At 40.9% G+C, this 13,959-nt stretch overlaps 1 protein-coding gene across 4 annotated transcripts in view; it reads left to right on the forward strand.

Moving 5' to 3' along the window:
• The window catches only part of CUL2 (cullin 2), an 83,365-nt gene that overhangs the window by 45,857 nt on the left and 23,549 nt on the right, over positions 1-13,959 (forward strand). For all 4 annotated transcript variants that reach the window (XM_017535353.2, XM_017535352.2, XM_017535354.2 and 1 more), the window contains exons 7-10: positions 2,605-2,701; positions 2,797-2,907; positions 8,904-9,066; positions 13,055-13,179. In XM_017535353.2, coding sequence (XP_017390842.1) covers positions 2,605-2,701; positions 2,797-2,907; positions 8,904-9,066; positions 13,055-13,179 — 496 coding nt within the window. The remainder of the gene's footprint in view (positions 1-2,604; positions 2,702-2,796; positions 2,908-8,903; positions 9,067-13,054; positions 13,180-13,959) is intronic.

Here is a 13,959-nt window from a genome sequence, read left to right on the forward strand (position 1 = left end):
AAAACTTTATTTGAAGTAATTTTAGATTCATGGAAGAGTTAGAAAGCGGTTTTGTGAAAAAAAAAAAAAAAAAAACTTTATTTGAAGTAATTTTAGATTCATGGAAGAGTTAGAAAGCGGTTTTGTGTAACCTGCACCTAGGTTCCCCTAATGTTACAATAGATAGTATATTTATGAAAATGGGTATAACATTATTATTATTTTATATATGTATGTTTTATTGCACTTTAGGTTCTGGGGTACATGTGCATGGGTATAACATTATTAACTAAACTACAGTTCATATGCATTTACCTTAACACTGATGTTCTCATTCGGTCCAGATCACAAAATCACATTTAGCTGTCCTGTCTGTATTCCGTGGAGTCTTTCCTTTTGATATATGACCATAAAAATTTTAAAGAGTAGTGATCAAGTATTTATAGAATGTCCCTCCATTTTTTTTTCCCTGATGTTTTCTTATGATTAGACTGAGGCTATGGGTTTTTGGAAAAATACCGGAAGGTAATGTGCCCCTCTTACCAGATTATATCAAGGAATAGATGGTGTCAATATGACTTCTCATTGGTGATAACTTTGATCATAATCATTTGGTTAGTACGTTGTTTTTATGTTCACCTGGAATAATGTCTTCATTCATAATATTGCTTATTACATTTTCCTTTTTTGATCACTTTTATTAGAGGTGTTTGTATTTTGTTGGGTTTGATTTCCCCTAAAGAACTAACTTTGGTTTTATTTTTTATTTTTACATTTGTTTGAGACAGAGTTTCTCTCTTGTCACCCAGGCTGGAGTGCAGTGGCGTGATCTTAGCTCACTGCAGTTTCCACCTCCTGGGTTCAAGCAGTTCTCTGCCTGAGCCTCCCGAGTAGCTGGGATTACGGGCGCCTGCCACCGTGCCCAGCTAACTTTTGTATTTTTAGTAGCTATAGGGGTCTCATCATATTGACCAGGCTGGTCTCAAATTCCTGACCTCAAGTGATCTGCCCACCTTGGCCTCCCAAAGTGCTGGGATTACCGGTATGAGCCACCATGCCCAGCCAGTAACCCAGTTTTTAAGATAATGAGTTGGTTTGCTGTCATCCTCAGGTGACCAGTTAGCTTTTTAAACTTTACCAGGATGAACTCAGACTTAAACTAGTGAGGCCTACCTCACTTTGTTAAACTCTTCTCCTAGTGGCGTATATTAGGGTCTTTCCAGTTTTTCCACCAACACCACCCTTGTGTCTGTTTCGCACATATGCAGATGTTTGCTTGGGGTCATGTCGTGTGCACTTAGAGTTTTTTCATTGTGTCCTCCAAAGTATCTGTTCTTCCACCACAAGCAGAACGAGATAACAGGTCAGACCATTATTTCACCAAATTGAATGTGGGCTTAAGAAGGAACTAAGCCCACCATATAAGGTCACACATGTAACCCAAGCCAAGGAAATGAGCTCACATGTGTGACCTTATGTGAACGAATTAGTGATATCAGGATTCTCTATGACTGACCGAATTACTGCAGCCATATTAATTCATGTACGAAAAACGTTTCCCAGAATATCCAAATAATTAAAGGAAGAATCGAAGAGGATTAGAGGGCTTCAGAGGCTGGGAGGGACTCTAGTATGTAAAGGTAATTGCCTGGATGCTTTTCCTCAATGCTTTTCTTAAATTACGGAAAAGTCTTACATCCTGTATAAAGAGCAAGAAGCTCTTACTAGGGAATATGTTTTCTGTTGCTCTCTTTGTGATATTATTAATGCAAAGAAGAAATTATTTTAAAGTAGGATGATTGCGTGTAGTGAGGTAAACCCTAATGATTTGACTGAAGAATTGGTACTAGAGTCAAAAAAATCCCAATTTAGAGCTAGATTATTTTACTGTGGCCTTAAACAATTTTGTCTATTTCATTTCATTTTTCTTTTTTAAAAAATTTTTGAGACAGGGTCTTTCTCTGTCACCCAAGCTGAAGTGCAGTGGTGCATTCATGGCACACTGCAGCCTTGACCCCTCCTGGGCTCAAGCGATCCTCCTAACTCAGCCTCCAAAGTAGCTGGGACCACAGGCATGTGCCACCATGCACAGAAAAAAAATTTTTTTTTGTATGCTGCCCAGGCTGCTCTCAAACTCAGGCAGGACTCAAGGGATTCTCCTACCTTGGCCTCCCAAAGTGTTGGGATTGCAGGCACAAGCCACAATGCCTGGTTCTATTTCATATTCCTGTAATTAGAAAAGCTAACATTCACCTACATGTCTTAATATGATTAAGACTTTATAGTTTGTAGTGAGTGAAATTCAGGTATTCTTAATCACACCAGCATTAAAGTTTTGAATTGATGGGCTCGTATCTACTTTGTTAAAATTAAAGAAGTGTCATCTTAGTATTGACATAGTGTCTTGAACTTTACAACCAGTTTTCCTTTTATTTCTTGAATGACATCTAATGTAAACATTAACTATCATAAATATTAACTCAGCTGTGATGTGAAAAAAATCGTTAAGATTCATGCATGTACCTTTTAGACCAATGGAATAAGGAACCATGTTTTAGCATACTTTGGCATATTTCCATAGATATTTGTATTCTCAAGAATATTTTGTGTTGTACCTTGTTTTAGTGATCGTGGTGGAGAAGACCCAAACCAGAAAGTAATCCATGGGGTTATTAACTCCTTTGTTCATGTTGAACAGTATAAGAAAAAATTCCCCTTAAAGGTAAACAGCCTCCTTTACAAACATAAATAATCAGACTTAATTTCTTAAACTGCTTGTTCTAATTTCTTCTAATATGATGTAATTGATTTATTCAGTTTTATCAGGAAATCTTTGAGTCTCCCTTTCTGACTGAAACAGGAGAGTATTACAAACAAGAAGCTTCAAATTTATTACAAGAATCAAACTGCTCACAGTATATGGAAAAGGTAAGAAATAAAACACATTAAATAAATTTCTCTATTTGGTATCTGGCCTGGTTTTATTTCACATAATTCCTAGTATTTTTGTTGTTGCTGTTCTTTTGGCAGAAAAAGATTGTTTATTTGTTCAATAACTCTGAGTTATGGCTATTATACCATATCTACTGACAAGTCATTGCTCTTGTTATAACATTTCCTCAGAAAACAGTGCCCCTCCTGTTTCACCATAGGTGATGCTTTTTGTTGCTTGGTTTCCTTGTCCTTGAAATTAACATATATGCATATTCTTGGCAGAGTAATAAACTGGATTTCATGCTTAGTGGTTTAGAGAATAGGATAAGGGCAGAAGCTCTGTGTTTAGGTTTTTGTCTTCCTTTAAAATTAAAGGAAAAATATGAGAGAAAATAAAGCAATTCTAGACATTTGGGATAAGTCAGTAAGTCATTCTGTTGGTCTGTTAAGTTCTTGGAAGGCTGAGAAACAACCCCACTTGAGGGGGTTTTTTGTTTTGTTTTGTTTTGAGACATGGTTTTGCTGCGGTTTCCAGGCCAGAGTGCAGTGGCTTGATAATGACTCCCAGGCTCAAGTGGTCCTCCTGTCTCAGCCTCCCACGTAGCTGGGAGCACAGGCACACACCACCACACCCAGTACCTTTTAAAATTTCTTAGGCCAAACATGGTGGCTTACGCCTGTAATCCCAACACTTTGGGAGCCTGAGGCGGGTGAATCATGAGGTCAGGAGTTCAAGACCAGCCTGGCCAACATGGTGAAACCCCATCTCTACTAAAAATACAAAAAATTAGCTGGGCGTGCTGGCACGAGCCTGTAACCTCAGCTACTCGGGAGGCTGAGGGAGGAGAATCACTTGAACCCAGGAGGCGGAGGTTGCAGTGAGTAGAACCTCCACTCCAGCCCAGAATACAGAGTGAGACTTCATCTAAAAAAAATTTAAAATTTTTCTTATATAGATGGGGTCTTGCTATGTTGCCCAGGCTGGTCTCAGAACTCAACTCAAGAAGTCCTTTTGCCTCAGCCTCCCCAAGTGCTGGGATTATAGATGTGAGCTGTTGTACCCAGCCAAGAAATTGTAATTGATCACTAAACCCGTACATATTAGTTATTATATGTTAAATCCCATGTGTACTTTCTCACTAATACAAGGAAAAATGGTCATACAAATTAAATCACCGCATATAAGATATATTAGAACTCCTAGCCAGGTTTTTTCATCTGCATTGTTGGATTTCAGGCTTTTTATTTTGGGATGATTTGTGTTAGTTTATGTAGCCAAGAAAGGGCAAGTAGTGTAAGCGGATGAGCTGTCATCCTACATCCGTAGGTCACAAGTCACAAAGCATCAGTGCTTACAGATACATTCTTCTGTGGTCCACAAAGCCCTGATCTAGAGGTCTTAGTTGTTTGAGTCTCTTCCTGCTTTTGTTACTACTTAGCACTGGCCCCTGAGCAATGAGCAAACTACCCAGAACTTTTCCCCCACCAATTAAATCCAGGTTACACTAGATGAGTGTTTCTTAGCTCTTAGTCCTTTTTGCACCTTAGACTCCTAATGAAGCCTCTAGATCCAGCCCTAAGAATCACACACAAATTATCTGTCAGATATACACCTTGCTCTGTCTGGCTCTCAAAAGGATGCCACTAGCAAATGGTGGCAATAGCCCAGATGTCTGTCAGAAGTTGAAAGGATAAGCAAAGTGTGATACACACATGCATTGAAATATTATTCATCCTGTGTGGGGAAAAACTCTGTCAAACCATGTTTTTCCTCCACTCACACCACAGCCGCAGTCGTCAGCACAGAAGGCTTCTGTAAGCAGAGGCGTGACTCTTCTCCCACACACCGAGCAGCAGACGCCAGCCAGGTGTCCTCCAGTTCAACTCTAACGCCATCTACTTGTGATAGTGGCGGATCCTACAGATTGAGAGCTCAGTCTCCAAGACTGCCGTGCACATCCCCAGACACCAGTCACAAGTCTGGGCCTCCAGACTACTGACTGACTGACTTTCAAGTTGAGACTCTTTGGGTTCCATTAATTTGCTAGAGCAGCTCACAGAACGTAGGGAAACACTCACTTAATGTTTATGGTTTATTAAAAAGGATTTTTTTTTTTTTTTTTGAGACAGAGTCTCGCTCTGTTACCAGGCTGGAATGCAGTGGCGTGACCTCAGCTCACTACAACCTCTGCCTCCCGGGTTCAAGCGATTCTCTTGCCTCAGCCTCCCAAGTAGCTGGGACTACAGGTGCGCACCATCATGCCCAGCTAATTTTTGTATTTTTAGTAGAGACAGGGTTTCACCATGTTGACCAGGATGGTCTCAATCTCTTGACCTTGTGATCCACCCACCTCGACCTCCCAAAGTGCTGAGATTACAGGTGTGAGCCACTGTGCCCAGCCTTAAGAAGGATATTTTAAAGGATATAAATAACCACATGGGGAGATACATAGGGAAAGGTCTGAAATCATCCTGAGTGCAGGAGCTTCTGTCCCTGTGGAACCCAGTCTTGGATTTTTGTGGAAACTTCATGATGTCCATAGTCTTTTCCCCAGAGTATGGCGTGGGGCTTTCTCTGGGGAGTGTCTTATGACCCACAGTCAGAAAGGTGGGGCAAGATTAGAGTCCTGCCTTGAGGCAGGTGGAAGGAGGGTAGGAGAGAGATTCTGTTTCCTGAGACCTAACACACTCAACATTATAACTAAAGACTGGAACTAGGGCTAAGGGAGTTACGAACCAGGAACCCCAGATGAAAACCAATGTGCATATATATCACAGCACCACACAGCCTTAAAAAATGAAGTTCTGATACATGATACAACATGAACAAACCCTGAAAATATTAATGCTGAATGAAATAAGCCAGACACAAAAGGGCAAATATTCTATGGTTCCATTTATAGGACATACCTAGAACAGGCAAATTCAAAAGGACAGAAGGTAGATTAGAGGTTATCAGGGGAGGAGGGTGTGGGGATTTGTTCCTTAATGGCTATAAAATTTCTGATTGGGGTAATGAAAAAGATTTGGAAATAGACAATGGAGGTGGTTACAAAACATTGTGTTATTTAATGCCACTGATTGCCCACGTAAAAATGGTTAATGTAAAGTTTATGATCTATATTTTTACCACAGTTTAAAAACATTAATAATGTAATATTGGAAAACCATTGAATTGCACACTTTAAATGGGTGAATTATATAATATGTAAATCACATCTCAAAGTATTAAAAGGGAGGGCGAGGCATTGGAATAAATTAGGTTTGGAAAAGAGTGTTTAGTAGAAAAGCTTATTTCAGGCTGGGCACGGTGGCTCGCGCCTGTAATCGCAGCACGTTGGGAGGCAGAGGTGGGCAGATTACACGAGTGTAAGAGTTCAAGACAAGCCCGGGCATCGTAGCAAATCCCCATCTCTACAAAAAATTTTAAAATTAGCCAGGCATGGTGGTGTCCTCTGGTCCTCGCTGCTTGGGAGGCTGAAGTGGGAAGATCACTTGAGCTCAAGAGGCAGAGGTTGCAGTGAGCTGAGACTGCACCACTGCCCTCCAGTCTGGGCGACAGAGAGATCCTGTCTCACCAAAAGAGAAGGAGAAAGAAAAGCTCTTATCAGGAAATAATGTTGGACCATATTAGCTTCCAGGGCAAAGTCCTGGGCTTTGCTCTCCATTTAATTAATTGGGGGATGAGTCAGGACAGCCTTTCTGCCTCCCTTGCTGTGATCCTCTAGGTTTGGCTGTTCTTTTGCCCCCGGGTTTTTAGAGCTGTTTGAAGCCCTGCATTGGGGCAGTCCAACCTTGTCTACCTTTCTCTTGATATGCACCCCTCTCCCCGAAGTTACCATTGTTTTTTTTTCCTCCTCCTTTCATCCGCCTTTACCTCTCTCAGACCCACTGCAATTGCTGTTGCATTAAGCTAATTTAGCAAGCAGATTAAAGTCACAATGCTCCGAATGACTAATAGGCGTAATCCTTTTTATTTCTTACAAAAATAGCCCTTAAAGGATTCATGGTTAACCAAAGTGCCTTCCTTAGCTGATGTAATATGTGGTGAATACTTTTGTCCTCTAGTCAAGGGGTCCCCAACCCCCAGGCAGAGGATCAGTACTGATCTGTGGCCTGTTGGGAACCAGGCGGCACAGCAGCAGGTGAGCAGCCACTTTGTGAGCATTACCACCTGTCACAGCAGCAGCGGCGTTAGAGTCTCATAGGAGCGCGAACCCGTTTGTGAACTCTGCGTGCGAGGGGTCTAGGTTGCACATGCTCCTTAGGAGAATCTAATGCCTGGCGATCTGAGGTGGAACACTTCATCTGGAAGCCACCTGCCCCCACCAACGCCGCCCCCACTCCATCTGTGGAAAAAATATCTTCAAGGAGACCAGTCCCTGGTGCCTAAAAGGTTGGGGACTGCTTCTCTAGACCCCATCTTGCCCAGCCTCAGTCTGTGCCTTCGCCCTGAACTCCTGGCTTCAAAGGGTAGCACAATAGGAAACACAGGACTGTGGGACCCTGCTCAGTCCTGAGCCTCATTTTTGTTGAAAATTTCTGATACGCTTCCCAGGAATGATATGCACTCCCAGAATCGCCTTCTGGTGCCCAGGCCAACTCAGCAGCACGCTCCAAAGGACCAGGGATATACAGTTCCCCAGAAGCACTTAATTTCAGAAACCCTAACACACAGCTTCACGTTACAGAGTGCTTCCCAGCCTGGGCATTTCTATGTGTATATGTTGTTTTCTCTTGAGAGAGAAATTAGTCAAATTCTTTTATTATTTTCCTTATTGGCTAGTGTTAATATTAACCAGTGTTATTTGTACCTCAGTGCTTTAGGTAGGATAAACTTAAACAAAGGTCTTGATTGACATATTTAACTGTGGCTAAATATATATTTACTTTCAAAAATTTTCTTTTATTATTTATTTATTTATTTTTGAGACGGAGTTTCCCTCGTACTGCCCAGGCTAGAGTGCAATAGTGTAATCTCGACTCACTGCAACCTCATCTTCTCAGGTTCAAGTGATTTTCCTGCCTCAGCCTCCCAAGTAGCTGGGACTACAGGTGCCTGCCACCACGCCCAGCTCATTTTATGTATTTTTAGTGGAGACGGGGTTTCACCATGTTGGCCAGGCTGGTCTCGAACTCCTGACCTCATGTGATCAGCCAGCCTTGGCCTTCCAAGGTGCTGGGATTACAGGCGTGAGCCACCGTGCCAGGCCTTATTTTTATTTTTTTGAGGCAGTGTCTCACTCTGTCACAAAGGCTAGAATACAGTGGCAAGATCTTGGCTCAATACCCCCCTGTCTTCCAGGTTCAAGCGATTCTCCTGCCTCAACCTCACAAGTAGCTGGGATTATAGGCATGCACCACCACCTGAGTTTTGTATTTTTAATAGAGACAGGGGTTCACCACGTTGGCCACACTGGTCTCAAACTCCTGACCTCAGGTGATCTACCTGCCTTGGCCTCCCAAAGTGCTGGATTACAGGTGTGAGCCACCATGTCCTGCCCCTACTTTCAAAAATTTTAATGAAATCTTTAATGTGATAGTAAACTATCATGCACATACAGTTCCATTTTACAAGAAGAGATACCAATATAAAATAATTAGATTCATATACTTGATCTCGATATAATTTATTTTTTAGTTTGATATTCATACAGATCACCTGTTCTGATTTTTAGTCATCTGTACCCACTTTTCCTGTTACATGTTGTGTTGCCCATGTAATAGGATGAATGGTGTAGGTAAATGAAGACAGTATTTAACTTTAATTCTGGCTTATAAGACTGGTGGAAGGTAGATGACACAGCTAGTAGCTTAAATAAAAATGTGAAATGATTTATGGAATGTGAGTTTAAATTGCTTATGTAACCATTATTTCTTACCTTTGACATGTTTAATTCAGCTGTTAAAATTTGGCTATTTGCTGATATTACAGATTTTTCCTCATAGTAAAACTTTGTATTCATGACTGTAAGAATATATTTCTATAGGTCCTAGGTAGATTAAAAGATGAAGAAATTCGATGTCGAAAATACCTGCATCCAAGTTCATACACTAAAGTGATTCATGAATGTCAGCAACGAATGGTAGCAGACCACTTACAGTTTTTACATGCAGAATGTCATAATATCATTCGACAAGAGAAAAAAAATGGTAAGTGACACCAAACAAATATAAGTAGAAATTCAATTATAAATGCATCTTTTATGTCATCTTCTAGCCACCCTCGATATAATGCATATTTTAGGAATAGTCTTTAAAATATTTGAAATAACTTTTTTACAGATTATTAATAGTTTACTTTGAAAGACTGTTTTGGGAACGTGTTTTTAAAGAGTGTTCTAAAGTCAGAAGAAAAAGTGGGAAATTGTGGTTTATACTTTTTTGTATGTTACAAGAGCTAATTTCCTTAATACATTTAGAATTCCTGATAAAGAGGAATAAAGGCAGAGACTATACAAAGCAAATATAGTTAATATAATAAATATAATTATATAAAAATCAGCAATATCTGATTTTTTTTTCAAAATGCATTACTTTTATAAGCAGGAAAGATAATAAATGTGTGTTATTTATTTAGTTAGTTTTTGGAGATGGGAGTCTCACTGTGTCACCCAGGCTGGAGTGCAGTGGCATGACCTTGGCACACTGCAACCTCTGCCTCCCAGGTTCAAGCAGTTCTGCCTCAGCCTCCTGAGTAGCTTGGATTACCGGCGCATGCCACCATGCCTGGCCAATTTTTGTATCTTTAATAGAGACAGAGTTTCACCATGTTGGCCAGGCTGGTCTTGAGATCCTGACCTCAGATGATCTGATCGCCTCTGCCTCCCAAAGTGCTGGGATTATAGGTGTGAGCTACTGCACCCAGCCATAAATTGACTTTTTTTTCCCCCCATATCAGACCACTGATATGAAAAGACCACTAAGTAGTCCCAGGCTGGAGTTCAGTGGTGAGATCTTGGCTCACTGCAACCTCCGCCTCCCGAGTTCAAGCGCTTCTTCTGCCTCAGCCCCCCGAGTAGCTGGGACTACAGGCACCTGCCCCCGTACCCAGCTAATTTTTGTATTTTTAGTGGAGACAGGGTTTCAGGCTGGTCTTGAACTCCTGACCTCATGATCTGCCTGCCTCGGCCTCCCAAAGTGCTGGGATAACAGGCATGAGCCACCATGCCCGGCCCCATGTTTTTTAAAGCAACATAGATCCAGGGCAATGTAGTCAAAATCCAATAATTTTAATTCTGAAAGTCACTGTCTTGAAGTGTATGATAGAAAGAATTTAAAGGCCAGCAAGACTTAACCGTAAAAGCTATAGTAATTAAGACAGTGAGGCATTGGTACAAGGACAGACAGATATCCCAATAAAATAAGAGACCCCAGAAACAACCCATGCACATGTGGCCACTTGATGTAAGACCAAGGTGGCGCTGCAGAGCAGCAGGTAAAAGATGGTCTTTTCAATACACAATGCTCAGTCAATTGGATCTCCATTTGAGGAGAGAATGAAATTTGATCGCTACCTCAGATACCTATATAAAATCAGTTCACTGTAGATTTTTTTTTTTGAGATGGAGTCTTGCACTGTCACCCAGGCTGTAGTGCAGCACTGCGATCTTGGCTCACCGGGATCTGCCTCCTGGGTTGAAGCAATTCTCCTGTCTCAGCACCCCCAAGTAGCTGGGACTACAGGCGTGTGTCACCACGCCCAGCCAATTTTTTTGTATTTTTAGTAGAGATGGGGTTTCACCATGTTGGCCAGGATGGTCTTGATCTCCTGACCTTGTAATCTGCCCGCCTCGGCCTCTCAAAGTGCTGGGATTGATTACAGGTATGAGCCACCGCGCCCAGCCCCACTACAGATTTTTATCTAAATATATAAAGTAAAACAATAACACTTCTAGAAGATAATATAGGAGAATATCTTCATAACCTTGAGACAAGGAAAGATATTTTAAATAGGACACAAAAAACACTAACCGCAAAGGAAAGATTGATCCAGTAGACTACACTAAAAGGAAAAACTTTGGATCATTAAAAGGCCATTAAGAGGCAGGTGGATTTCTAGAGCTCAGGACTTCAACACCAGCCTGGGCAACATAACAGAATCCTGTCTCTGCAAAAAATACAAGTGTTAGCCAGGTGGGGTGGCATGCACCTGTGGTCCCATCTACTTGGGAGGCTGAGGTGGGAAGATTGCTTGAGCCTGGAAGGTGGAGGTTGCAGTGAGCCAAGATCCTGCCACTGCACGCCAGCCTGGGTGACAGAGTGAGACTCCATCTCAAAAAAAAAAAAAAAAGCCATTAAAACCACTGCATCATCAGAAGACAGTTATAGGGTAGTGTAGCTGCAATATTAGAGATTTATATCCAAAATATAACATGGTCAAAAAACAGGCACTGCAGAATATAGGATATCCAGAAGTCCAAGGTCCAATAAACATAAGGAGATAATCTCGTTAAATAAGGGAATGCAAATTAAAACCACACTAAGATATCAATACTTATATTTTTATATAAAATTTAGATGACTGGAAGGAGCTGTTGAGAAATAGGAAGTAGCAGGAGCTTGTTAAACACTGAAGTGAGAGTATAAATCAATGCAACTACTTTGGGAAGTGGCATTGACCGCTAAGCGGAATATGTCATGCATATTTTATGACCTTACGGTTCTACTCCTAAATGTATGACCCCTGCCCTCCCCCCGCACCTCCCGACTGCCAACGGCTGGATGGATGGACATGTGTACAAAAAGACATACAGGAATGTTCATGGTAATATTGTTTGTAATAGCTCCATAAACCGGAGCAGCTCAAATGTCTAGTAATGGCAGAATAGTACAGTATATTCATACAATGGAATGTTATAGAGGAGTGGAAATGGACAAATTAAAACCACGTACAACAACAGAGATGATCCTTATACATATTTTGTTGTACACAAGAAGCCAGACACGAAAGAATCCTGTGATTCCATTTTTATACATAATTCAAATTCATCTGTGATTTAGCAGTCACAGCAGTGGTTACCTTTGTAGAGATGCAAGAGTGTGTGATTGGAAGGAGCATGAAGGGGACTCCTGGGTATAGGTAATGCCTGTTTCTTATCCTGGGTGTGATTACATGGGTGTTGTGTGTTCACTTGTGATAATTCATAAGATAATACACTTACGGTTTATATACTTTTCTGTATATGTGTGCTGTTTTAATAAAATGTTTAAAATAAACCCAATACTGAGAGATCATTATTCACCAGTGTCGGAGATCAAAATGTTTATTTGGTAACACATTGTTGGCAAAGGGACTCCCTGCTGTTGGCAGCTCTGGTTAGAAGGATCTGTTTACGGCTGCGCAGGGTGGCTCACGCCTATAATCCCAGCACTTTGGGAGGCTGAGGCGAGCAGATCATGAGGTCAGGAGATTCAGACCATCCTGGCTAAGACAGTAAAACCTTGTCTCTACTAAAAATACAAAAAAATAGCCAGGCTTGGTGGTACCCACCAAAGTCCCAGCTACGTGGGAGGCTGAGGCAGGAGAATCATTTGAACCTGGGAGGCAGAGGTTGCAGTGAGCCAAGGTCAGGCCACTGCACTCCAGCCTGGGCAACAGAGCGAGACTTCATCTAAAAAAAAAAAGAATCTGTCTATAGGATTAAACTTTGACACAGCAACCTCACTTTTAGGGACTTATACTGCATATATTCTTGCTCGTGTATAAGATTATTATTGCGACAGTGAAATATCAAAAGACTGGAAACCACCTAAATTTTCATCAATTGTTAAGAAATTATAATATATCCAAATAATGGAGTACTGTGCATCTGTAAAACACGTAGAAATGCTTTATGCACTAATAGACCACTAAGTTAAAATGTGTTCTGAAACTACAAATAATATACAAAATATAGCACACTGTATTAAAAATGGTGAAGTGAAGAATACATGTATTCACTTGACTTTGCACAAAATAGCTTTGGGAAGATGTTAAATAATCACATACCTTTCCTGTGGGGAGGGGGCTTGGGTGGCTGGGAGGTGGGTGTGGGGGACTTTTCTCTGCATATTCTTGTACTTCTGTACTTGGAGCCGTATGTTACCTAATAAGTGAAAAATATTTGGGAGTTACTCATCACCTGTCTGTTTCCCTCAGACATGGCAAATATGTACGTCTTACTCCGTGCTGTGTCCACTGGTTTACCTCATATGATTCAGGAGCTGCAAAACCACATCCATGATGAGGGCCTTCGAGCAACCAGCAACCTTACTCAGGAAAACGTGAGTTGTGTGGGCAACTACAGCAGTCTCCTCCTAGTCAGATCCATCACGGAGGCTTTCCTTTGACTTTACTGCTTTGAAAAATCAAAGAAAAAGTCTTACCATGCCAACGAAAGAAATATCTTTATTCTAATGTTTTAAACGTAGAATTTGTTGGACTTCCTTTGGAATTACTAAATTATTAGAAAGCTGTTGGTGAGATAGGCTGCTGCTTACCTATTCAGAGGCGTCCATTGAACAGTTGTTAACTTTTCACAGGAAAATAAGCTTGCCATTTCTAAATAACTGTGTTTTTGTGTAATTGGCATTGATAACGTAGTTTGTTGTCATGGTACTAGTACTGATCAGTGGTAATATAGACAACTTGCAATTTGCCTACTTTGTATATTCTCTGAATTTGGTTGTCCAGGAAGCAAATTTAGATTAAAATAATGTTGTGTAAGTATATGCTTGCTGCCCAGAATACCCAAAACAGTGACCCTCATGTCCCTAATACTCATCTTTCTTGAGTATTTTGCCAATTACATGACTATAACAGTTTGTCTTTCCTATTGCCAAATCTTGTTACTACTGGTGACGGTTGATGAGCAAGAGAGACATAACATCAGATGTTACTATCTCTTTTTAAGTAGAGTTGTTTGCTCCTCATCCATTCAGGAGCACTTTTTAGAGATTGGCCTTAGCTGCAGATTGGTCTTTGGCAAGTAATAATTTTTAGTTTTAATGTTCTGCCACAATAATGTTGAAGTTTTCTATTTTTTTATTTCTTCAAATTCCTTT

The sequence above is a fragment of the Cebus imitator genome, unplaced genomic scaffold, assembly GCF_001604975.1.
Source record: "Cebus imitator isolate Cc_AM_T3 unplaced genomic scaffold, Cebus_imitator-1.0 Scaffold92, whole genome shotgun sequence".
NCBI lineage: Eukaryota > Metazoa > Chordata > Mammalia > Primates > Cebidae > Cebus > Cebus imitator.